Source organism: Armigeres subalbatus, chromosome 3, assembly GCF_024139115.2.
Source record: "Armigeres subalbatus isolate Guangzhou_Male chromosome 3, GZ_Asu_2, whole genome shotgun sequence".
Taxonomy (NCBI): Eukaryota; Metazoa; Arthropoda; class Insecta; order Diptera; family Culicidae; genus Armigeres; species Armigeres subalbatus.
The window spans coordinates 338,420,839-338,447,974 of record NC_085141.1 but is presented as its reverse complement, the minus strand read 5'-3'; the positions used below and the strand labels follow the sequence as shown (position 1 = coordinate 338,447,974).

General features: G+C 41.9%; 2 protein-coding genes and 1 long non-coding RNA gene across 4 annotated transcripts in view; 2 read left to right on the top strand and 1 right to left on the bottom strand.

Annotated features, from left to right (window-relative positions):
• Positions 1-27,136, top strand: part of LOC134225819 (protein N-terminal asparagine amidohydrolase) — a 199,227-nt gene that overhangs the window by 78,714 nt on the left and 93,377 nt on the right. For both annotated transcript variants that reach the window (XM_062706189.1, XM_062706190.1), the window contains exon 2: positions 25,209-26,095. The gene's annotated coding sequence lies outside the window, so the exon portion shown is untranslated. The remainder of the gene's footprint in view (positions 1-25,208; positions 26,096-27,136) is intronic.
• Positions 673-1,488, top strand: LOC134222770 (uncharacterized). Its single transcript, XM_062701926.1, has 2 exons — positions 673-805; positions 857-1,488. Exons 1-2 carry the CDS (start codon positions 673-675, stop codon positions 1,486-1,488), a joined length of 765 nt encoding a protein of 254 aa, XP_062557910.1.
• On the bottom strand, positions 7,276-8,384 carry LOC134223177 (uncharacterized). Its single transcript, XR_009982469.1, has 3 exons — positions 8,300-8,384; positions 7,551-7,619; positions 7,276-7,476 (listed from the first exon to the last, which is right to left on the bottom strand). It is a non-coding gene; the product is annotated as an uncharacterized LOC134223177 (long non-coding RNA).

The window sequence follows — 27,136 nt, the reverse complement described above, 5'->3', positions numbered from 1 at the left end:
CATCCGAACAAACTCAAAAATCTTATATTGAGTTACGGGGACCCTCACCACAATGAGCGAATCCAAGATGGACTTCACCACAACACTCTGCGAAGCTTGTGGAGAACTCTCAACGCAGGAATAGGAGATGATCGGGTGTGACAGCTGCAAGCATTGGTTCCACTCGCGCTGCGTGGAAGCTACGGCGACGGCAAAGAAGGACAAGAAATTCTTCTGTCCGGAAGGTGTCTGCCAAGCGGTTTCCCAAGCATATCAGAAGCAGTTCCCGTTCAAGAAAGGCCCCAGAAGATTTGGATCGGGCAAGTGTAAAATCCAACGAGCCTCTATTACCGGCCTTGCCTTCGTCCATGGAAGAAGGATTAGAGCCATGGATGCGGAGAAAAAGCGCCTAGAAGAGGAAATGGACGCGGAGCGTCTGCTACACGAGAAGGAGTTGGAGATCAAGAATGCTTTGAAGGTACGGAGAATGGTCATGGAGTGCGAGCTGCGAGAAAAGGAGCTACAACAGGATCGAGAGCTTCGCGAGAAGGAGGTTGAGGAGAAAAGCCCATCAAAAACAGATGTCTTCTGTGGAACGGAAATTGAAGGAAGCGGAAACTGACAATGTCCGAAAGAAGATGGATTCGCGAGAAGGTTTTTCTGAGGGAGTCGGCCTAGCTGGCGGAAGCAAACATGAAGCAGTATGCTCAGAAAACCGAAGACGTCGATAAAAATCATTCAGGAAGTAGTGAAAGCGATGCGGAAAATGAAAGGGAAAGCAACGTGGCAACCCCAAACGGGCTGGGACAGCCGCGACAAGGACCAAGCAAGGCTCAATGAGCGAACTAATCGCCCAACAAAGCTTGCGGATATTCAGACGTGGCGAACTTGGTGAGACTTCAAGACTGCTTGAAGGGACCGGCGCTTGAATCGGTTCGTGGCCAACTTATCTTCCCAAAATCCGTTCCACGCATAATCGCAAAGCTACGTCAGTTTTACGGACGTCCGGAGCAGGTACTTCAGAACCATCTGGAAAAGGTTCGCAAACTGGAACCACCCAGGGCCGACAAACTGGCTAGTTTCATACCGTTCGGGAACGCTGTGGAACAGTTGTGCGAGCACTTGGAAACAGCAGATCTCACTCTCCACTTGGTTAACCCGATCCTTATCCAGGATCTAGTTAACAAACTTTCGGACGGAGAAAAACGGAAATGGGTCCACTACAAGCGAAAGAAGAATGCAGCGACACTTCGAACGTTTACCGCTTTACTGTCGGGCATTGTGACTGATGCCTGCGAAGCGAACATCAACATCGAGTATAAGTCGGACACGAAAGCGGTAGCAGAAGTAAGCGGAAGAAATAGGCCGAAGGAAAAAGCGGAGGTGTACAGTCATAGTGAGGTGATGTCTTCCGCTGTAAACGAGACCTGCAGGAAGCAGCAGAACCCATGCAAGTTATGTCAGCGCTCGGACCACCAACTGCGGTTCTGTCAGGACTTCAAGGACTAATCCCATGCTGATCGGATGAAGGTCGTTGCCAGGGGGAAACTATGTCAGGTTTGTCTTAATGATCATGGGGGTCAGTGTCGCTTTAAGATTCGATGTAATGTAGGTGACTGTAGGGAACCTCATAATCCTTTAGTTCACCCAGTTGCGGGCGTAGTGGGCATGAGCGCGCACATTAGGTCGGGTCAGTCAGTCATATTCCGAATGGTTCCAGTGAAGGTGCATTCTGGGGGAAGGTCGGTAACAGTCCTCGCATTCCTAGATGAAGGTGCCTCAGTAACCTTGATCGACAGCAAGCTGGCTGATCGTTTGGGGCTTGTAGGTGTACAAGAGAAGCTCACTATCAAGTGGACAGCTGACGTTACAAGGGTAGAGAAGAGTTCTAGGCGAATAAATGTCTGGATTTCGGCAGTGAATCTGCCTGGTTGTGAGAAGATGTTGCTGCAAACGGTTCACATGGTCGAGAAGCTAATGCTACCTCATCAAGCCTTGAATACTGAAGAACTGGCGATGGAGTACGAACGCATACGGGACCTGGAAGGACCGTGTACGGGCCAAGACAAATCGACTCAGCGCTGAGAGGGAGCTATTTGGGATATCACCATAACGTGTCAAACGAGGAAATCCACGAGCTACTGAAGAACCATTATGCATTAGAGGAATCGGTAGTAAGTGTGCAGCGGGAGTCGCTTGAGGACAAGCGGGCTCGGTCGATACTGGAGCGGACTACAAGACGACTTAGTAGACGGGACTTCTCTGGAAGACAGATGAGATTCGCTTTCCGGATAGTTATCCAATGGCCCTGAAGCGAGCGACACATTTAAAAATAAGGCTGGAAAAGAAGCCGGAATTATACCAGAAAGTTCGGAATCAGATCCTGGACTCTTTGGATAAAGGCTATGCACATCCGGCGAGGGAGGAGGAGATAGCCAATACACAGAGCGACAAGGTTTGGTATCTTTCTCTGAACGGCGTTCTCAACCCGAAGAAACCCGGGAAGGTCCGACTAGTCTGGGACGCGGCAGCAACTGTTCAAGGAGTATCCCTAAGTTCAATGTTGCTAAAGGGACCTGATTGACTTGTGTGTGCCACTTCGGCGGGGACATCCGAGAGATGTATCACCAGCTGAAGATAGTTACGGATGACAAGCAAGCACAGCGCTTCCTCTTCAGAAACAGCGGCAGTGAGTCAGCGCAAATTTACGTGATGGACGTCACCACGTTTGGTTCTACGTGCTCTCCAGCATCAGCGCAGTACGTAAAGAATCGAAACGCAGAGGAGTACGCTACTCAATTTCCGGAGGCGGCAGCAGCAATCCTTCAGCGTTGACACGGTCGAACAAGCGCTAGAACGAGCGCAACAAGTGAGCTTCGTTCACAAACAAGCTGGTTTCGAGATTCGGAACTGGGTTTCGAACTCAGTGGAAGTACTTTCAGGCCTTGGAGAAGATAAACCCATGTAGTCGGTTCTATTCAACCAGGATAAACAGTTGGGCAGCGAGCGCGTGCTTGGAATTATCTGGGATCCAGAAATGGACATGCGTTCACAATATATAATGCACCGGGAGAGTGTCAGAGCGTATTTGTACGATAGTAGGCGGCCAACGAAGCGAATAATTTTGAGTTGCGTTATGGGATTTTTTGATCCACTTGGTTTGCTATCGCCAGTCACTGTTTACGGTAAAATAATAATTCAGCAATTGTGGCGAAGCGGTTGCGACTGGGATCAGAAGATTTGCGACGAAGATTGGTGTAAGTAGAAGCAGTGGACGGATCTCCTCCCGGAGGCAGAAGCCCTTCAAATACCACGGTGCTATCTATGCTTTATCCAAGCAAGCCTTTGGCATAGCAGAGTGTGATTGATTCACACTCTACATAAATCCGTCCAGCCCCTTGTTGGTGACATAGAGTGTGACGCTTTCGAATAATAAACAAGGTATTTGCTAAAAGAGCGGGAAGATCCACTAATTATGTAACGCAAAAATTGGTCATTTTCAACCCCCCCTCCCCCCTATGTCACACTTTTTGTATGAATCACTGAAAATTTGTGTACGGATTGTCACACTTCGGTCAACCCCCCTCCCCCTCTAAGCGTTACGTAATTTGTGGATGTTCCCACCGCGGTGGAGGTTGGTACTCGGATTCTGATGGCTTTTCCGCAAACGTGACCTTTAAGTGGTCTTGTTGTGTAGGGGTTATCACGCCTATCTAGAGAGTATGAGGCTGAGGGTTCGAGTCGCTCCAAGACACGTGGATTCTTTTTCGCAAATTTCATATCAATTTGTCCATTTCGAAACATGTGCTGTGCATATGCACAGCCAAGATATTTAACAAATAAAATGTTTATTTAATCATTAAATAATTAAAATTTAAAAATTAAATTTAAAATTTATTTTTAAAAATTTCATCAAAACTGATCAATTATCGGGATTTTATAATCAAATTGATGTATTGTCCAGGGTAGCCTCGTCAATTATAAAACATGGTTCCTTTTTGTCTTTATTCTAGAGAAACAATCTAATTGCCTTATATCTAAATATTTTTTTCGTCACAATGTAAATGATAGCATGGGTAAGGTATGGGTTATGGCATCCTATTCTAAACCTTTTAAAAATGTTGGTTGAGTAGTTTAGAGTGTATTATTACACTGTATTTTTATCACTGTCAGTTTCAGGAAAATTGAAAAAATGGCGTCACCCGAAAAGCAACGTTGCAAATTGATTTTGCGCAAGCACGTGGGAAATTCTCAACTCTCTAATTGGAACATCGGGGAACAACTCAGAATCATCCAGTCGACGGTGGGTCGTGTGACGTTAAACGTTACTACGAAACTCTGGGCATCGACCGGAAGGAGAAATGCGGTCAGCATGGATGTTCTGTTAGTAATCAGGATCACAAACAAAATGAAAGTTAAAGCTTAAAGCCTGGAACCTCGAACCATCATAAGAGCCTTCCTCGGCCCCAAAAAACCCTGAATACAAATGTTTACTCCGATCGGTTAAGAAGTTTCCATGTCTTGAAGGGTCAGACAGACAGCAATTCATTTTAGATCTAGATAAATTCAATTAATTCCAAAAAAAATTTGTTATCTCTTTTTGAGCAAAATAAAAAAAAATCTTCATCTGTCATAAGACGAGTTCATTATTATCCCATTTAATTCACGTCGAGTCAAGTACGAGACACTGAAGACGGCCTTACAGTTTGGGTCGAAATACGTATCTGTATTCTGTAGACATTATAACATGGTGGAATCAATCACCCATTTTTATCTAGTTAGAGAATCAAATACTCCTGATATCGTATTTAAACAATGTTTATGCTATAAATAAGACAATAACAGCTCATGTGGCGAACATCTGCAACCGATGTCTCTACCAAAAAATCAGCAGAAAATAATAAACCTAAAAAGCAATCACAAAAAATACCCTTCGCTTCATTAGCCTCTCAATGATTGTGACATTCATTTCGATAATGATTATTAAGTTGCTCAGTTGATCCGAAACAGCTTTATTTAGGTGTTTTGAAGGTTGGGTGATATTTATTCAATGTGTTTGAAAATAAGTACGTCTGGATACGGTTCGTTGTTATATGCATTGGACCCTGTTCCCATTTTTCAATCGACTGCTTCACCCACGAAGTCAGAGAATAATTCCTCTACGGATCTTTTAATTGGTTAATTGCGCGGCGGCAACGATAATGACGAAGACGACGACCACGACAAAAACCGCCAAACGTAACGAAAGGGAAACAATTACACTTTTGAAGTTTGCACATTCCGCGAATCGTTGGCATCATCCAGCAACGTGCTCTATGTGTGCAACCGACAACGACTACGACGACGCTGAGCGACGTGCGATACGGGATCAGTCAGTGTGGTGGCTCGAACTGTGCACAACCCCGCCGCGGCCGGCTGCGGAGAATCACGTTGCAGCGTACGGTTGTTTGCTTCTCATATTTATAATTTTATGATTTCACGTATAAAAATAATAATGATCATAAAAAATGATCCCAACAAGTGGTTGTACGCGACGGTGTTCTGCCCCCTTCGGAATGGGCTTCACCTGCATTCGTGCATAGGTCTGTCGCATAGGCATAGCCAGTAGGGTCTCCAAAATGCCTTGGGAGGACGATTTGTTAATGCGGTATTGATGTTTGCAATGAAAATTTACTCGAAAACAAAATGCAACAGACAAAATTGGAAACTCTCAGCGAAAAAATAAACGCATATTAGTTATGTTTTTTTGCCTCCTCTAAATACCCGTACAATTGACTCTCACTCTATGGTCCATCAAATCCTGTGCAACACTCGTGCCATCTTTCTTACACACTTTTATCTTATTTCAAATCCTTGTCGTTTAAAAAACAACCTACCCTGCTTTCAGCAGCCGGATTATTCTATTTGACGAAGTTCTGACTAGTTTGGCGGAATTTGCCTCCTTCGACACAAACACAATATCGTTGGCACCATCATTGGTTTCGCATGACGTGCCGGAGATTTGTTCAATATTCGCTTTAATGTGCGTCTCGTCGTCCATTATAATGCATTTTGGCTGCACCAACGGCTCGTGGTGAAGATTCCTGGTACTGGATTTGGCCACCGTATTCTGTTTATCGGTCGGTTAGGCAACTTCCTTACCTTGGAGACATGAAGTTCTGGCCAGTTGGCCAGACATGAAGTTGGCTCGACGAACCAGACGGAAAAAATGATCTTGGCACGTCCCGAATCTCAAATGGTTTGGATTGCGATTGAAATTCCAAAATAAAAAAAAAACAACATCATCAGTTTGACACTTTATTACCGCGAAAACCGACCAACGGTCACGCAAATATTAGCACACTAGTATGGGAAAAGTGGGTAAAACCGACACCTTAAGCAACTTCAAAGTTCCCCAATCTATGAAGCAATTTTCCGGTCTAGAAATATCATACAAGCATACTTTGGCTCTTCATGCATTAGTCCATGAGGTCTCAGGACAATATTTCTTGATAGAATTTGATTTATTATGAAAACGCGAACAGTCCAACCAGCTGGGGTGCGGGTAAGATCGACACCACGTGAGGGTAAAACCGACACATCAAGTCTTTATGGAATCGAACATCAGAACAATTCTAGATGATGTTACAACATAATTGAAAATGTTTATCGACATTTATTTTGATATTTTTGTATGAAATTCATGTTTAGGGGTCACTCATAAACGATGGTTGAACAAAATTTTATATATTTAAAATCATCACCACATATCATATTTTATTTAGTTTCTTTAGTGGGTCGGTTGAAAAATATATAGAGTATAAGAATGTTAGTAACAAATCTACTACCCGGATAAAAAATATCATTAAAATATCATAAATTCTATTGTTACAACACCATTTAAAACATAATTTTTACCATTGAATATAATGGAATTTTGACAATAAAATCGCATGAGAAATAATGGTTTTCCACGATAAAATGAATGGTAAATGGGACTTTTACAATAAAAAAGGGGGGTTGTTATGTATCTTTACAATAAAAAAGTCGAAAATTTTCCATACAAAATTTTGAGCAAAACAATTGATTTTACGGTTCTTCAATGGGATGATTTCGAGCGAGAAAATAATAGAAAACATTGTGTTTTAAATGTTTTCAATTACTGTTTCTATTGTTCTACAATAGAAATACAACAGGATTTAGAATACATTATACTCCAACATTACAATAAAAATACAATACAATTATTTGTTTTACAAATTATTTTATTTTCAATTAAATTTTAAATCAGTTTAAACTTAATTTTCATTCATTTTACCTCGCTTTGCTGTAGGGACTTCCGAACTTCCAAAGTTTTATCTGTCAAACTAATTGATGCGTTGTTTAGCGCATCTTTAGGCGAATCCAGCGCACTACTTTCGAAGTTGGGTAAGTTGCCTGTATCTGGAGAAAAATTCAAGTTCGGTATAAAAAGCGTACTAACTTTGTTCCGGATAGACAATATATGTAGTTATAAACCTGTGAAAATGTAAATTATAAAAGAATGTTAGTTTTATTAGAAAAAGTACGTTGAGAAGAAAAGAAAAAAATACCTGCATCAGTTCTTATGGTTCCGTTGGTGAGATTAGCCAAGCATCAGTATTTCATCATAAGCTTCATTTCTGTAAAGGAACAAGGATACATGTTACCAAGTATGTCATAAGGTATTATGACGATAATTTTTTAAATTATTTTTTGTTCGGGATGAACCACTGCGTCCATTAAACATTGAATTTTTGTTGTATACACTGCCAAAAATATCTATATAAGATATATGTGTCGCCGTTATAAATTTTTGCAATAGCTCCACCCTAATATATTCGATATACAACCACACATAAATTATATAATTGCTAATTTGAGACCACACATAAAGTTTATTTCGATATATATTTTATTAGTAGTTAGCGTGGAGAATGGTTATGTGTGCGCTGATATACATCATAAGTTAAATCTATGGATTTTTGCCAATAAATATGTGTGGATTTTTAGTAGTGTAAGATTACGATTACCGGTGGTGAGTATAAGTCGTTTGCCAGCCCAGTATCATTACTTGATACTTTACCGGTCGCTACTAAACGCGCTAGGTGACCAAATTTGGCAGCGCGATAACACCGCTGCTATTTGATGAACTATCAAATGTCAAACGTCACCGGTACGGAATGCAGCCACCAAAATGATAACCGAAAATAGTAACCGATGCTTTCGCATTTTGACTAATCTAAAATGACAGCACGGCGAGTGTGATCAAAATACTCGTGCTCATGATGCTCTAACGCGCTCTAACACTTTAGATACTTACCACGGTACTGAAGCCATAGTGATCTACCGTTGCCCAGCACCAGAAACTGTAATTAAAAAGACACTTTCTGCACCACACAGTTTCATTATTTTTATCTCTTCACTATAAACTATAAACAAAACTGTACACGCTCAAATGAATCCAGCCATTCTCCGAGTAAAATGATTAGCAAAAGTTTTTGTTACCTTTCATTTTTATTAATTCAAATTTTTATTGTATAACATTTCTAGACCTGCAATATGAAAATATATTACTTGAGAATTGGTATAACATTTTTATTCATTTAATAAGCAAAGCTATTGTAATTTTATTGTTTTCAATTGTTATTTCATCAATATAATAAATACACGAAATTTTCCAAAATTATATTAATTCAATTACATTAGACGAATTTCCAGATCATGCAAACCGAATACTTTTATGATTTGTTTAGTTTTTGGATGAGCAATACTAAACATAAGCGAACAATAAAAATATAATAGAATGCATTGGTAACATTTAAATATAGTGTTATTTTAATGTAAGTACAATAAAGATCTTTTCCAACCGTGAACATTTTACAATAAGCGTGCAATATTTTGTATTGTTTACAACACAATCTATTGTATTTCAATGGGTTATGTCATATAAGTTACTGTAAATTTTTATCCGGGTAGCTACTGTAAATATTGACCTACATTTAAATTTCACTTATATTAAAAAGTTGTTTATAACGGCGATTTAAAATGAATGCGTATGGTGCAGTTATGACCAGAAATGAAAATGACTAGTTCCGTATGACAAGCTACATTTTTACAGGGGTGAAAATGGATCACGAAAGAACAATATTAGAGAACGGATTGAATATACATATCTAAGAGCAAAATAAGCCTAAAAATACGATTCTTCTTTGAGCGCTATTGTTATCCGACCTGCAGGTTTTCCTCGATGACTCAATATTACCCCCTAGACTTATTGTTACGCCCAATGATGATATAGTATGTAATCAGTCTATGATTAAGTTATATTCCCCGGCGCCTCATTTCCCAATTCTTGAATTATATTATGCGAATGATGAGTCTATTAAAACAGAGGTATTTCGTGATTCGATGGCAGGTGTCGAATTTACCCCAACAGATAATATAATAATGGTGAGATACATGTAGATGTTCATTATTAGAAAAGTTAACTATTTTTCCACATCACACACAAAATAATATTCAATTATGGATCAGAGATGGGTTAAATACTGAAATTCAACAAATTATTGTCGTAATAGCTTATACACCGATGCCAAAATTTTACATAACTCATCTCCTCAGTTGTGATCTTACACGACTCTTACACGTCTCCGCCAGTTACAAAATGACTAGAAACACAAAAAAACAAACGATTATTCAAAGTTTGTCGAAATTCCGTCCGAAAATCACTTGAAATCAGAGATTTGAAGTGGTGGCGGTTTTACCCACAATTCCCCAAACAGTAATCTTACACACTCAGTTTTTATTTCTGCAACTCGACAAAATGGAAAACTGATATCAGATTCATAGTGTACAGTATAGTTATCGAACTATCTTGGCCAATCGAAACGCCTGATATCGCCTATGTTCGGACGAATACGAAAGTTTGTGCGCAATGAGGATTGCAGATCGACTGACTGGTCGGCCGGAGATGGCGATGATGATGCTTGATGATCTGCGAGAAGGTTTCGTATTTTCTCCGCCTCATCTTGGATTATTCCCGTTGTCGTTGTTGGTCCCAGCCCAAGCCAAGCCAATGATAAACAGAGAAGCAAAAAAAAAAAATCGGAGTGAGAAAAGCCAACTCTGCTGTGTGCCGCAATGAAATATCATTTACTTTGCGCATTATTATCATCATGTTGGCGTGGTCTTCCCTTTTCCGGGTGGATTGCGTTTCCATTTGGTGATTTTTTCCACTCGAAGCTTTGTTCGTTCTTACTTCTTTTCTAAGCGAGCAAGTGAGCGGTCGTAATCATCGGTTAGTTGGTTGACTTGTTGGATCTGTTCGGAAAAGCGGGAACGTGTGATGATTATGCTGGTTAGAATTACAAATAATTTTATACATTACCGAACATGGCGTAACTTAGTATAGTTGTCTGTACGAAAAATGAAAAAAAAAAAACCGGTCGAACCACCGCTTCGGGACCCTAAGGAAAAAAACAATGATTCTTCCGATTGTTTTAATTTTCAATAGCAAGTAATGGACCTGATTTCCTCGTCGACTGCATCTTGTTGCGCGTGAATCGGTCAATGCTTAGGTCAAAATTGTGTGTACACAAAAGCTAGGTACGCTAAAAAAATTTAGAAAAATGATAAAACTTATTCTTCTTCTTACTGACATTAAATTCCTGGAATTCCTAGAGTAACTTCCGGAGGAATGTCTGGAGGAACTTCCGGAGGAATGTCTGGAGGAACTTCCGGAGGAATTCCTGGAGGAACTTCCGGAGGAATTTCTGGGGAAACTTCCGGAGGAATTCCGAGAGCAACTTCTGGAGGAATTCCTGGAGGAACTTCCGGAGGAATTCATGGAGGAACTTCCGGAGGAATTCTTAGAGGAACTTCCGGAGGAGTTTTTGAAACTTCCAGAGGAATTCTTGGCGGAACTTCCGGAGGAGTTCTTGGAGGAACTCCCAGAGAAATTCCTGGAGGAACTTGCGGAGGAATTTTTGGAATTTCAGGAGGAACTCCTGAAGGAACTTGCGGAGGAATTTTTGTAACTTCCGGAGGAACTCCTGGAGTAACTTGCGGAGGAATTTTTGGAACTTCCGGAGGACTTCCTGGAGGAACTTCCGGAGGACTTCCTGGAGGAACTTCCGGAGGACTTCCTGGAGGAACTTCCGGAGGACTTCCTGGAGGAACTTCCGGAGGAATTTCTGGAGGAACTTCCGGAGGAATTCCTGGAGGAACTTCCGGAGGAATTCCTGGAGGATTTTCCAGAGGAACTCCTGGAGGAACTTCCGGAGGAATTCCTGGAGGAACTTCCGGAAGAATTCCTGGAGGAACTTCCGGAGGAATTCCTGGAGGAACTTCCGGAGGAATTCCTGGAGGAACTTCCGGAGGAATTCCTGGAGGAACTTCCGGAGGAATTCCTGGAGGAACTTCCGGAGGAATTCCTGGAGGAACTTCCGGAGGAATTCCTGGAGGAACTTCCGGAGGAATTCCTGGAGGAACTTCCGGAGGAATTCCTGGAGGAACTTCCGGAGGAATTCCTGGAGGAACTTCCGGAGGAATTCCTGGAGGAACTTCCGGAGGAATTCCTGGAGGAACTTCCGGAGGAATTCCAGGAGGAACTTCCGGAGGAATTCCTAGAGGAACTTCCGGAGGAATTCCTGGAGGAACTTCCGGAGGAATTCCTGGAGGAACTTCCGGAGGAATTCCTGGAGGAAATTCCGGAGGAATTCCTGGAGGAACTTCCGGAGGAATTCCTGGAGGAACTTCCGGAGGAATTCCTGGAGGAACTTCCGGAGGAATTCCTGGAGGAACTTCCGGAGGAATTCCTGGAAGAACTTCCGGAGGAATTCCAGAAGTAACTTCGGAGGAATCGCAGAAGAATCTTCCGAAGGAATTCCCGTAAGAACTTCCGGAAGAATTCCCGTAGGAACTTCCGGAGGAATTCCCTTAGGAACTTCCAGAGAAATTCCCGTAGGAACTTCCGGAAGAATTCCCGTAGGAACTTCCGGAGAAATTCCCATAGGAACTTCCGAGGGAATTCTCATTGGAACTTCCGAAGGAATTCTCATTGGAACTTCCGAAGGAATTTCCGTAGGAACTTCCGGAGGAATTCCCGTAGGAATTTCAGGAGGAATTCCCGTTGGAACTTCCGGAAGAATTCCCGTAGAAACTTCCGGAGGAATTCCCATTGGAACTTCCGAAGGAATTCTCATTGGAACTTCCGAAGGGATTTCCGTAGGAACTTTAGGAGGATTTTCCGTAGAAACTTCCGGAGGAAATCCTGGAGGTACTTCTGGAGGAATTCCAAGAGAAACTTCCGGAGGAATTCCAGGAGAAACTTTTGGAAAAATTGCAGGAGGAACTTAGGGAGAATTACAAGAGGGACTTTCGGAGTAATTCTTGGCGGAATTTCCGGGGCATATTCCTGGTGGAGCTTCTGGAGAAACCTCTGGAGGATTTTAAGGAGAAACTTCCAGAGGAATTTCTGGAGGAACTTTCGGAGAAGTTCTTGGGGAAATCTCCGAAGAAATTCTTGGAGAAGAAATTCATGGAGAAATTTCTTCAAGAACACGTGGAAAAAATTTCTGAAAAAAATTTTCACATGAAATTAATTCACGCCGACCTACACCGTCGCCGATAATCAACGGCGTGACGCCGCCGCCGATAAAATTTCAATCGGCGCACAGGTCTAGTTACTATATAGCAAACAAATGACATTTGTCAGCAAGACAGCATCTGTCATCTGTCATAAGATACGTAATAGTGCCTTCACCCGAACGTTGCCAACAACCTAATCATTCCCCCTATGTATGAATTTGGCTTACCTATTCTCTTCTGTTTGGTCACTTCTATCCAGGATTTCCATCAAGAATCATCCCGATAGATACTTAATTAATTTTTTTAAATTTTCTACTAAGTGGCTTCGTGACAGCCCATAATTTTCCATTAGGACGAAGTTCCAATGGTTCAGGAGGATTAATCCTCTAATGCCCAAACCAGTTGTGTAAGAGAAAGGCAAAAAAGAAATTTCATAAATAAAATAATATTAGCAATAAACAATAACAAAAATTTTCACAAAATAAAGATTATTTTCATTCAAAAATTTTCCACATAAAATCAATAATGACTCGACATAATTTAATTGTGATAATACGAACTCGTCCTATTGCAAGTGAAGACATTTTATTAAAATCTCTAAATAATTTTCTCATCAATTAGGAGCAATAAACAAATATGAAAAATTACTTTAACACAATATAAAAAGCAATAAAACTTAGCTCCTCAATTTTACTTGAAAAAAAGATTGGGAATTTTCTTTCTAGAATTTTATTACTTTTCTTATTTTCGACTAGTCGAGTCAAGTAAGAGATACTGCAGACGGCCTTACAGTTAATCGTGTCTGTAAAGATTACAAAACGTGGTGGAATTGAATGGAAAAATACTAAACTCGTCTTATGACAGGTGAAGACATTCCACCAAAAGAGCTTAAATGATTTCATCAGTATTCTTTTGCTCAACTTACAATTTCGCAATTCTTTGGACAATTTTTTAACTAAAATTTTCAAATATGCATTGCATAGCCTGGAGCTCATAACGCTTGCAGCTTTTCTCCATAAAATTGAGCCTCATCATAAGGCGAGAAGATCCACAAGGCCCGGAACAAAACACAAGCTGCTATTGTGCAATGCTATTCCTCATTTGGGTTTGCTACGCATAAAAATGCCCCTGCCGCAACGAACGGCAACGGTCTTCTTCGAGATAAAGATGCGATGTGACCGTACTTGCCTCCGCCGCACTGAAGAATCACATCTTCAACTGCACTCCCGACTGCGCGGTGAGATCATCAGCAACCTAATTATGTGAAACGTACACCGAGCCGACGACGATGACGGCGAAGCGGGAAACAATTTGCTCATGTTGCACCGATTTCTTTTTATGTGGACCGACTTGCAACGGAGCTCATCTTTTGCACCTCCACGTGGTGGGACTGCTGCCACTGACTACACGGCAACAGCAACGGCGGCGGACCCAGATTGCGCCAATAAACATATCGGGGGTCGTTCCGCTATCCGCACTGAGGATCAACCCAATGAACGACATCGGCAATAACTTCTTCTCGCCATGGCAAAGGCAAACTGCTGGGGCTGGGGCCGTGCCCGCCGGTCGTCTTAGAAAGCAGAAACGATTCAATCTAAAGCGGAACTATCGTGAGAAAACGATTTGTCTAGTTGGGAGCAGATTCGCACGATTTCCCACCGAAACGGCTTATCGGATTCGTAGCAACTGGTCAGCGCTTTCCGTTTGGGGACTCGTTGCAATAGATGTCCCTATTTGTTGTTGTCTGCGTCCACTGTTCGGGACTGGAATCGATAAATACGATTTAGGGACGGTAATTTGTTCAGTGCCAAGAATCGATGCGACGGGATATTGGGCCGGTCAACACGAGAAATGGAATCCGATACGTTTCAAGGATCATTTGTGGTAATGTCCGTTGCAATTTAGCTTTCACTGACATGTGCGAAAACTGCATCTCGAGCAAGAGGCGAAATAATGACATAAATGTTGGCCCAAACAAGGAGCTTTAGATTAGTGTTCCCCCGCATGCTTAATGCTTACTATCAGGGGCCGCACAGAAGTTTTGAGCTGTTGAAGCAGGCCGCAGTATATTTGCAAGATTTGTTTTTCTGTTCATATTGCATATTACCCGATAATGAATATTTGAACAAATTATTTTATTCTCGTGAATGAATTTGCAAATAAAATATGTACTTGTAAGGACATTTCATTCTTCGCCATAGCCGTAGCGTTAAAGTTCTTAAGCTGAAATATCGACTAAATTGACGTATGTTTACGGCAGCTCTTTTGAGCGCTGTAATAAACAAATATTTTTCCAGCAAACATTGACGGACTGAGTACTCAGATGTGAGGATCTCGATTAACACTAGGATTTATTCGTTAAAAAAAACTTACGCGGAGACATTCGTGCAGAAAGTCGTTGTAACTAAATTTTCTAATGGCTATATCTCAGTGGTTTTTAAACCGATTTTCTCAGTTTTTTTCACCAACCTGTTAGCCATCTCTTCTAGTTTCTGGACATTACAAAATATTGTATCTAGGGGTGTTCAATTTTTCACTAGAGCTGTGGGAGTAAAGCAACGGATTTAGAAAAATGCTGTTTTGGAGATATTCTCATATTTCATTACCAAAAATGATATCTATTCATATAGTGATGATGGAAATATTGGAATAGTACATAAAAGACATCACCAGAACACGTTTTGAGCATCCCTACTATGCACACGATGATAATTCGGTGCCTGATGGAACCACTTTATACAACAGGATGTATGATGCTTCAGAAAATGTTTTCAAGCATGTTGTCTTCTGTGAACTTCCCGAGCAACACACATGTTGTAAACCAGTCTATTTTACTCATATACGACTAAATTTGGTCATATATGAGTTATTTCAACCAAATAAACGTGAATTGTGCTGCTAGGGTTGTTAAAATAAATGTAAACTATACCGTCGTAGGGGGTGACAATGGGTCAAATAAGGGTGAGAATGGGTCACTGTTTCAACTACATACTTAGAATGCTTGTAGAATGGATTGAATGTGTCTGAGGGCAAGAAGGCTAAAATATAATAGACCTTTTTGAACGATTTTGCTCTACGACCTCCAGGCTGCTGGTGAGAGCGATGACCCATTCTCACCCCCCAGACCCATTGTCACCCCCAATGACGGTACACGAAACATGTGTGATGATAAATTATGATGTTCTAGGATCTCCGAACTGTCCTGGAATTTGAATCAAATGGTCTACCGAATCAACCAAGGCTTCCATGATGTCCCCAGTTGCGGTATGAACCAGGTTATATCCTCCGAGTATTTATCTTTCACTTGCGTCTCAAATCCAGGCAATTGAGATGTTGTAAGATCTCCAAATTGTGTTGGAGCTTGAATCAAATGGTCTACCTAATAAACTAAGGCTACCATCATGTCCCCAGCCGCGGTATCAAACCAATTATGTCCTCCGAATATCACATCTTGCATCTTCATGTACAAAACATATGCACGGGATTGGAGGACGCGATTCAGTGCATACTTTTGCTGAGACATATGGCAGTTTGAAGGATTTGGAACATGCCATTTTCGCGAACAAAATTTGTACAACTCGTGATTCATGCGACGCCGCCAGATACCGTTCTCCTGTTTTCTGCCGAGTATTGTCCGCAGAACCTTACGCTCAAACACTCCGGAAGCTCTCCGATCAGCCTCCTTTAACGTCCATGTTTCATGGCCGTATAAAGCCAACGGAAAAATCAGAGTAGTATACAGTTGCTAAGGACATCATTATTATTTATTTATTCAGGCTAAGGCCGATATATCAACCGTGTCAGTTTGTCCGGAAATCCGTGTTCGTACATTAGCTACCATAGCTGGTCCCGATCGATTGTATCATATGCGGCTTTGAAGTCGATGAATAGATGATGTGTGAGAAAGTTGTATTCGCTGCATTTCTGCAGTACTTGTCGAATGGCGAACACCTGGTTTGTGGTGGAGCGTTCGCCCATAAAACCCGCCTGGTACTGCCCCACGAGCTCCCTTGCAATTGGTGCTAGTCGACGGCATAAAATTTGGGAGAGTACCTTATAGGCGGCATTCAGCAATGTGATTGCGCGGTAGTAGCTATAATCCAGCTTATCGCCCTTTTTGTAGATGGGACACACGATACCTTCCATCCACTCCTGCGTCAAAACTTCCTCGTCCCAAATCTTGGTAATGACCCAGTGCAGCGCTCTAGCCAGTGCCTCACCACCGTGTTTAAATAGCTCTCCTGGTAGTTGGTCAACCCCAGGGGCTTTGTTGTTCTTCAGCTGACCAATCTCCTCCTGGATTTCCTGGAGATCCGGAGCTGGTAAAATTATTTCCTGCGCGCGTTATCCCAGGTGCATCACCATACCGTCATCTTCGTCTGCCACATCGTCATTCAGGTGCTCTTCGTAGTGCTGCCGCCACCTTTGGATCACCTCACGCTCGTTCGTAAGAAGGTTCCCGTTTATATCCTTACACATATCATGCTGTGGTACGTGGCCCTTACGTGAACGGTTTAACTTCTCATAGAGCGATCGTGTGTTATTAGCGCGGTACAGTTGCTCCGTCTCTTCACGGTTTCGTTCTTCCTGCTGGCGCTTTTTCCTCCGTAAAATCGAGTTTTGTATGTTCCGCGCCTGTTTATATCGTGCCTCGTTCGCCCTCGTGCGGTGTTGCAGCCAGAGCATAAAATATTCATCTTCATGAAGCAACTTCGGTCCGATTTTTGACAAACATCGCATGAATATTCAAAACATAGAGGGACATAGTCAGACGACTACTCCACCAACTCATGCATTGGACTGCTACTGAGTGTGCTTACTATGTGCAGAAAAAAACATTATTAGCATTGTTTATGTTGATGTTTACCGTTGAAAGTGCCTCGCGGATGAAAATCGGATTCAGTCCTGTGTGATAAATCACTTTACTCATTTGAAACGTGTTTAGATTTCAGATAATTTATCTATTTGTAAAATGTGCATAAATATTCAATGACTAATATTCAACTAAATATTGACTGTCCAGAGCCGACTTCACCAAAAAATTACGATTATTTTACACTCTGGTTGCAGCAATCTCGCCCATGATGCATTCTTCTCTTCTACTAACTGCTCACATTCGCCGTCATACCAGTCGTTTCTCTGATCCGGGGGCATCGTGCCAAGTGTAGCGGTTGCGGTGCTACCAATGGCAGATCGAATATCTCTTCAGCCATCTTCAAGAGACGCTGCGCCTAGCTGCTCTTCCGTTGGGAGTGCCACTTCCAGCTGCTGCGCTTATTCTTGGGCTAGTCTACCGTCTTGTAGCCGCCCAATGTTAAGCCGCGGCGTCCGACTTCGACGCGTGTTGTACACCGTCGAGAGTTTTGAGCGCAGGCATACGGCAACGAGGTAGTGGTCGGATTCAATATTCGCACTGCGGTAAGTGCGGACGTTCGTGACGTCGGAGAAGAATTTACCGTCGATCAGAACGTGGTCGATTTGGTTGTCCGTTTCTTGGTTAGGTTATATTTTTGCGGGGAAAGAAGGTGCTTCGGACCACCATTCCGTGGGAGGCTGCGAAGTTTATGCATCGTTGGCCGTTGTCATTCAATACGGTGTGCAGACATCATGCAAGTCGTGATTCATTTGGTAAGAAATCTAAATACACTTAGTGAACATAATTGCGTTGATATCGTGGCTAAAGACTTCATGAAAGCCTTTGTTTATTCGGTAGACCATTTGATTCAAACTACAGAACCATTTGGAAACCTTACAACATCTCATATGCCTAGATTTGAGACGTTAGTGAAAGACAAATACTCGGAGGAAATAATTAGGTTAGTACCGAGGCTGGGGTCATCATGGAAGCCTCAGTTGAATCGGTAGACCATTTGATTCAAACTCCAGGACAATTTGGAGATTTTACAACATATGCCTGGATTTGAGACACAAGTGAAAGACAAATACTCGGAGGACAAAACTGGGCTGATATCGCGGCAGGGGACATCATGGAAGCCTTGATTGATTCTATAGACCATTTTACTCAAACTCCAGGACAAATTGGAGATCTTACAACATCTCATATGCCTGGAATTGAGACGCAAGTGAAAGACAAATACTCGGAGGAAATAATTGGGTTGATACCGCGGCTGGGGATATCATGGTCTTGGGCGATGTTCCTCCAGTTTCCCCGAACGTTCAGGTCCTCAGGTCCGATTTCACCACGTGCAGCCAGTGTGTTCGCCCCTATCTGGTTCTCGGTTGAATATTGTTTTCGCTATTCTTTCTTCCGACATTCGCACTAAGTGACCAGCCCACTGAAGTCTGCCGTATTTTATTCGATTCACAATATTTTCTTCTGTGTATACTTGATACAGCTCATGATTCATGCTTTTCCGCCACACCCCATTTTCTACTTCCCCTTTGCGTATTGTACACAGCACTTTTCGCTCGAAAACCCCGAAAGCTCTTCGGTCCGCCTCTTTTAATTTCCATGCTTCATGTCCATAATGGGCCACTGGTAGAATCAGAGTTTTGTATAAAGCAAATTTCGTTTCCGTCTGCATGTTGCGGGACCTAAGCTGGTTACGTAATCCGTAAAAGGCCCTATTCTCAGCAGCAATACGTCTTTTCACTTCACAGGAAACGTCATTGTCTCATGTCACAAGCGTTCCAAGGTAAACAAATTCTTCAACAACTTCAGACACATCCCCATCAAGCACTACTTCTGCACCAACACCACTAGGTCTTCCCTGCCACCATGTACTTTGTCTTGGTAGAGTTAATGGTTAAGCCTATCCTTGCCCTCTCCTTCTTCAGTGGGACAAAAACCTCCACTACTGCTCTGCAAATGATTCCAATAAGGTCAATGTCGTCCGCAAAGTCCAAGAGCATATCCGTGTGATGATAATGCCGTTCTTCTGCACGCCAGATCTCCTAATAGTGCCTTCGAATGCAATGTTGAACAATAAATTGGAAAGTGCATCTCCCTGCTTCAATCCATCGTCCAGTGTTGGTGGTTCAACAGCTTGACGGTCGCCGACTATGTCCATCCTGCTCCTTAATACACCTTCATTTTCACCGTTCAACAAATTTTCGAAGTGCTCCTTCCACCTGGCTGCCACCATAGTCTTGTCTGTCAGTAAATTCCCCTATCGCCCTACATTGTACATGGCGGGCACTGGCGCAGTCTTATGCCGCGCGCCATAGACAGTTGCGTAAAACCTCCGCATATCGTTTCTATCCATGTTCTCCTGCGCTTCAGCTATCACACTCTCTTCGTGTTGCCTTTTTCTGCGGTGGATTCGTTTCTCTTCTGCCCTTGCTACACTGTACCGTTCTCCGTTGAAACGGGTAAGAGCCACTAGCATTCGACTCCTAGAAACATTTTTCGTGTCCGTTACTCGCTGGCACTGCTCATCAAACCAACCATTTCGTTGGCGTCGTCGCTGTGCAGTGCCTAACACTTCCTGCGCTGTTGTAGTCACGATTTTTCCGTGGATATTTTCTCACAATCTTTTGACGTCGCTGCGTAATCTTCCGGACTAGGATCAGACTCAGTGTCCTCGCAACGGGGGTAGAGCTGACCTTTGCTCTACATTGCAAATTGTTTTTCGACTCCTTGTCGCCGCTAAAGAGAAATGAATTCAATATCTTCTTCTATATACATAAAAATGAATTTCTGTCTGTCTGACCCTTATGGACTCGGAAACTACTGAACCGATTGGCGTGAAAATTTGTATGCAGGGGTTTCTGGGGTCTGGGGAGGTTCTTAGGATGGTTCAAGATCCCTCCCACCTTTGGAAAAGGGGGCTCCCATACAAATGAAACACCAATTTCTTCATAACTCGAGAACTAATCATAGAATAAATCAATTTTCGTCGAAACGAAGTTCGTTGGGTCTGCTAGTTTATTTTAAAAAGCCGTTTTGTACCAATCCTCCAATCCTCTTTAAAATGCCGAACCACAACATATCAACCAATCATAGGTTGGTGTCGTGTTATGGAAGGCGTATTGCCATGCGTACCGCTAGCGTCTCAACTGAATGCTGTTAGATGCGCAGTAGGCCGGTTATTATATTTTTTTGACGTAGAATACGTCCTTTGGGAAAACATAGGGGGGTCATTCTGCAGAATCAAATTTGAGACCGTCTCGCAAAGTGGTCAGGAACTATGGGCAAAAGATGTTTTAGTTACTAGATAAAGATTGTCGCTGTCGTCGCTGTCCAGAACATCTTTTGCTGGCGAGGATAGGGGAGCTAAATGTCAAAGAAGAAAAATCCATACGGTTTGACAGCTTGGTACCCAAGACGTTCCGGACAGCTGAACAAAGGGAACCGAAGTGACAATCTTTATCTAGTAACTAAAATATTTTTTCTATGGGCTTATAACTCAGCCATCTTCCAATCGATTTTTTTTTATGCCACGAGGTTGCTACACAAGCGTGTGGATTGCCGTGGTAGACGCCGTCCGCGTCGTTGGTTGAGGCGTTGTTATGGCGACCGCTGAATGCACGCCGTCTTACGCGCGCCGCGAAATCGGGTTTGTCCGCGAGGTAGTTCGTCGTGATAGGCGCCGTCCGCGTCGTTCGTTGAAGCGTTGTAATGGCGACCGCTGAGGACACGCCGTCTTGCGCGCGCCATGGAATCGGGTTCGTCCACGAGGTAGTTCGTCGTTTGGTAATGGGCAGGCAATCTGCCTCTTCGCTGGATTGTGCCTTTCTGCAATGCTGTCCGTCGCCTGTATGTCCACCGCTGGTGGGTGATGGTTGCCAATGGCAACTGATGAGTCCGCGTTGGTTTCCTGGCCTGCTGGGAACGGTTGGCTGTTTGTTGGACGTTCGAGACTAGAATGCCTTTGATGTCCGATGACTGTCCGTTTTATAGACGAGGACTTGTCACCTGGAGACTCTGTTCCCCTTGTTACTATAACGCTTTTTTTGTTTCCCCTCTTCTGCAACGATTCGATTTTTATTTTTGGTGTAAATGGTCTTGCGACATGAAGTTCGTGACATGGGATTTGTAACGAGAAACATCTTAGTTTGAATTTTAGTATATATTTATTATAATAATGATATTGCATCAAACAAGTTTATTTTATTTGTTTTGTTATTCCTAACTACTCTACTAACTAGTACTACTACAGTCGCCAGATCCGGTGGCATCTCCTATCCGCTCGTCCGGCTTCTGTAACTCCTTCAACTGCCAAGCGTTGGATATTGAAACGCATCGTTCTGTTGTTTCGTGAATTCGTGACGCACGAAAGTCGCGCCAGAATTTTTGCAACTACAAGATAGTGTTGTCGAGTCGATGTTCAGACCTCTGAAGGACCTTACATCTGTAACATCCGTGAAATGTCGTCCGTCGACCAGCACGTAGTCTATCTGTGAGCAAGTGTCTCCATGGTAAGATAGTTATGAGATATTCTGGGCAATCCAAACTGTCCTTGAGTTTGGGACTTGAGCTGCTTAGAAGCTCTTTTCGGCACTCAAAGCAGTTTGGATGACCCAGGATATCCCAAAACAATCTAACCATGTAACCTGATATTCATGAATATGTTATAAATATGGTAGAATACATATCTAAGCTTGAAGCAACGAAAAAAAGCTAAAGTGAGGGCTGTAGATCGCACATTCTGAACTCAAGGACGGTTTGGATAACACAGAATGTCCCAAAACATCTTACCTTGTCTTCTGGTTCTCTGAAGTATGCTATGGACATAGTTGAACACATATCCAAGCTTGAAGCGACGACAAAAGTTTGAGTAATGGTTGTAAATCGCAAGTTCTGACTTCAACGGTAATTTGGATGACCCAGTATATCCAAGAACCATCTAATCATGTCTCTTAATCTTCACAAATAAATTATGGATACAGTTGAATACATATCCAAGCTTGAAGCGACGAAAAAAAGCTAGAGTTGTGGCTGTAGATCGCAAGTTCTGTACTCAAGAACAGTTTGGATGACCCAGGATATGCCAAAACAATCTGACCATTTTTTTTGATCTTTAAGTATATGTTATGGACATGGTTGAATACTTATCCAAGCTTAGAGTGACGAAAAAAGCTCGCTTTATAACTCTAGATCACATGTTCCGGACTCAATGACAGTTTGGATGATCTAGTACATCCCGGAAAAACATTTCTCAACTTGTTTTGTCAGTTCTCCGTTATTAATCACGAAAACAAATGAAATATATCAAATTTACTGCGTAATACCGCTTAAAAAAAATTGGGCCTGAAAGGGTTTAGACTCCTCCAAACTTTAGGGATGTCATCGCCACGATGGCGACAGATAGTCACCGCGATTCTATTGTTGGGCTGCTGCAGGCCAGAAAAATAACTCAAGTTTCACGTGACGTAATAATGGACAACCCCAATGAGTCCTACGAAACATTAAGCATTTGTAATCTTCCACCACTTCGTAACATTTCGGTATGGAAACTATTTTTGTGTAGTACGGGCAGTTACCAAATAATACAGCCCGTTACACCCCCAATTTGATTGCCGTCGTCGGGGGTGACAATGAGTAAACTGGGGGTGAAAATGGGTCATTGTTTCAATTCAACTACTTAGAATGCTTGTAGAATAGATTGAATGTATCATTTTTTAACGATTTTGCTCTACGACCTCCAGACTGCCGGTGAGAGCGGTGGCCCATTCTCACCCCCCATACCCATTTTCACCCCCGATGGCGGTATGTTATTCATGTACAAACCCTAATATACTCAAAAGAAACTTTTTCTCAATATCTGAGCCATTGTGACACTGTATCAATGAACCGAAACCCTTTTATCCCTCATTTCTGAAGCACATTGAATTCACGTAACGCGACACCATATTTTTGTACCTAGTGTGACTTCATGAAAAATGCTCCGATTTTGGATCTTAAAACATGAAAAGAAAGTTCTTGGCGAGTACTAAGAGAATCCAAAATACTATTTTTCAAATGTTTGTACTTTTTGTAGAGCATCAATTAAACGACTATTTTCAGGTTGGCTTGGTAGCCATATGGCTACTGCTTTTGCCTCATACGCAGGAGGTCGTGGATTCAATCCCAGGTCCGTTCTATTCTCCTACTTTGTATATTTCAATCGCTAGAACTGAGAATTAACTTCCATACCGTTTCCATTTTTTATACTCTACCTCCAACTTGACTATTCTACACAGATAGAAAAAGTTGTTGAAATTTACACGAAAGTAATGCACATAAATGGAATGCCAAAAAGAGCGTAATTTTAAACGATGGTTTTGCTTGAATGTGTGCAATTTGTATTGCATTATGTCACTTTTTTCCATTAAGTGGCATAATGCTATACAAATTGCATACATTTAGGGCAAAATTGAAGGAAAAGATTCATGTACACAGATAGAAAAATCCAATGAAATTTACGCTAAAGATCATGCACATAAATGGAACGCCACTATTAGCTTAATTCCACACGTGATACAGCCTAAATGTATATAATATTTGACGTGAATCGTCAATATTGCTTGCAAGTTGCAAGCAAACTTGTTAGGAAGAGGTCCATTTCCGCGTAGCATAGTGTAAAATTCCGCATCTCAAGTTTTACGCGCTGTTTACTTTTCATTATTTTTTTTTGTGTATGATCAGAATAGTGTAATTTTCCGCGTCTGTATTTTTTACGCGCTGATTATTTTTCTTTTTTTTTTTCTTTGTGGTAGAAACTAGACATGGAAATAAACTAAAAAAAAGCTCGTTTCCTACTTCTAATAAGAATTCTATCAGTAGCTTTCTCCTATCTGTCACATTGGCAGCTCGTTAACCAAGACGTACCTCTGCCCATCGAAGCTAACCCAAAAATTCCAACAAATTCCGCATGAACTCGTGGCAAGTGCAGAGGTATATTCGGCTTGCAGTGGGTGAGTGGTTGCATCATCATTTCCTCCCTCTACCCTACATTGACTTGCATTCTGACGTGGCAGGCGCCAGAGTGACCTAACAACTGAGATCACCAGTACTTGTACATTGAAGATGAGTGCTAGTCCCAGACAAACATCTGTTGGTTCTCTGTGCAAGGACAGCTGATCTGGTCATAATAGAGTAGCAACTACGGGCAGTCAATCAAGCTCAAGCTCAAGCTTCAATTATAGGACTATTTTCGTAACGCGACACCATTCCAATGTCACTGTTTTTAAAATACAAATATCTCATGAGAACAAAATTTTACAAAGCGATTCAATTGACACACAAAAAGGTCATTGGAAACTCTACTTTTTTAGATTTCTTACTTTCAGTTTGAAAGTTGGTCCCTTGGTGTTGCAGTGCGTGGAATGTGTCCTAAAGTTATTGGTAAATATGACAGTGTTCCCCGTCAAATGCAATTTATAAAGAGCAAGTGCCAAAATCAAATAATAAGCCCAAACGAATACATACACACATACATACGCACATACAGACATAATCTCAATTCGTCGAGCTGAGTCGATTGGTATTAACTGTATTCTTTGATACTTTTGGTCTCCGGTATCGTATAAAAAGTTAACGAAAAAGGCAAAACTTGAAAGAATTTTTTTTTAATTTTTATATAATTCAAATTTTATCATCTATACAAGCTATTCGGTTGAAAATAGTTTTACGTTTTTTTTTGCGATATTTCCCAATAACTCACATTCTCTTTCCTTACTGTCTTTATTCATTACAGCTCAACTAGAAATGATTCCTACAAATTAACAAACACTCTCCCAAGTCCCCTTTTGCCGTCACATATCAGCATCGGTGAAGTGAAGTATAATCGCTCATCTACTCTCTCGCAATCGGGACCCAACGGCTAATACCCAACTAGTTCTACAGTACAAAGCGCGCGTCATCACTTTGGGAGCGAAAGCATACCGCGCGCGCGGTGGAGAAGAAATCCTGCAAGAGAGTGAGAAATCCGTCCATCGATTAGATTCGATCCAACCGCCGCCCATCAAGCAGTTCGAACCACTCGCGAGTCATTGGCGCACGATTGGTCAGCACTAGTGGCCGCGTAGTCTCGGTTGGACCATCGTCCGATTCGCATCGGTTTTTCCGTCGTCGTCGCCGTCGCTATAGTTATCGTTGGTGCTATTTGATTGGGCCAGTTCGATTGAAACCGCTGGAAAGGGTGCTACAATACAGTTGATGTTCGAATGTTAATGCTGTCCTGGTGAATTTAATTATCATATGTTCGACACCGTATCAATAATGCACCAGAGCGAATGATATTGCGCCCCGTCAATTGTGTGTTGTGATTAATGTAGTGAATGAAGCAGAATTATTGATGCACGATTATTCAAATACTTCGACCGGTACCGAAATAAAAAGTGGCAGCAGCTTTGATAGAGTCTCGTGCGGTTCCATTATTCATCGTGAATGCATTAAAATTTATTCAAACATCCGAGGAAGAAAAGAGCAACAACGTGGTGAAAAAAAAACGATTAATTCATTTAATTTCTGTCATATCAGTTGTATAAATAATTACCGCAGCGGAAAAAAGAGGCAACATACACCGGCAAAAGTAGACAAAACAAAGCAAAAACAACGAAGCTCCGTAACAAGAACAAGCAAGTAAGTAACTTAATAACACGAGTAAGAAATTTCCGCGAGCGTTTGAAAGTTTGATGAGTGGAGTGCAGGGCTGGTCATGGATTTGTGAACCAAGTATAAATTCTTGTGATATAACTAAACCCATGCATATAAACTGGAACATAAACCCATACTTAATAATGTTACTGATTTTCGGTGATTTTGTTAAAAATGCAGTGAAGTAATTGCCAATCAGTCTTGCAAACTGTACCGAAGTTTACGAAATTTGTGAATCAGATGTGCAATGAGTTTTAAAATAGGGGGAAAGACAGCTTTGGCAGGTTTTGTTCTATTATTGGCAGGGGGGTTTTTGTCGACCAAATTTTATGAAATTTGGCCACAATATTCTTTGATATGCAAAGAATGTTTAGGCCAAATTTGGGCCTAGTCAGTCATAAAAAACCCCCCTGCCAATAATAGAACAAATCCTGCCAAAGCCGTCATCCCCCTATGTGTTATTTTAGTTCGTTAAATACAAAATTTAGTTTCACTAGACCGAAATAAACAGGCTGTAACCGAATCGCTTCAAGTTTCCCAAAACTGTGAAAGCTGATTAGGTTGAACTTTCTATGGGTTGCCCTCAAAAGTTTCCGATTTCCAAAAAAAAAACAAAGAAGAATTATAGTGGTTTCACTGTTCGTCAGGTCATTTTGTGACGGTGGCTCAATAAGCCTGGGTTCAATCCCAGTGTACCTGTTAGACGCGATGTGTACAGAGGATCCAGGTGTAAGAGTAGTCTTCATGATGTCGGTGGTTGTCACTTGTGAGGAAATCTCGCTTAACTTTTCATAAGGTTTTTTTTTATTCCTTTCTTTATTTGTTCAGGCACTCTGTGTTACTTAACCGCTACTGTGCCAAGATCTACTGTGATATTCTGCTGTACAGAATCCACACAGAGTCTATTTTTAGATTTCCACTACTCATTATCATTGTCGTTGCCAGTCCACCTCATCGTGTGTTCATTGTGTCCGTTTGTCCATGTCGTATATCCAATGATCGTTGTATTGTTCGATTGCCATTTAT

Excerpts from the sequence above, each read along its gene's own strand:
- LOC134222770 (XM_062701926.1), top strand. The coding sequence starts at position 673 with ATGAAGCAGTATGCTCAGAAAACCGAAGACGTCGATAAAAATCATTCA. Across the intron at positions 806-856 it reads ACAGCCGCGACAAGGACCAA|ACGTGGCGAACTTGGTGAGA; the intron begins GCAAGGCTCAAT and ends GCGGATATTCAG.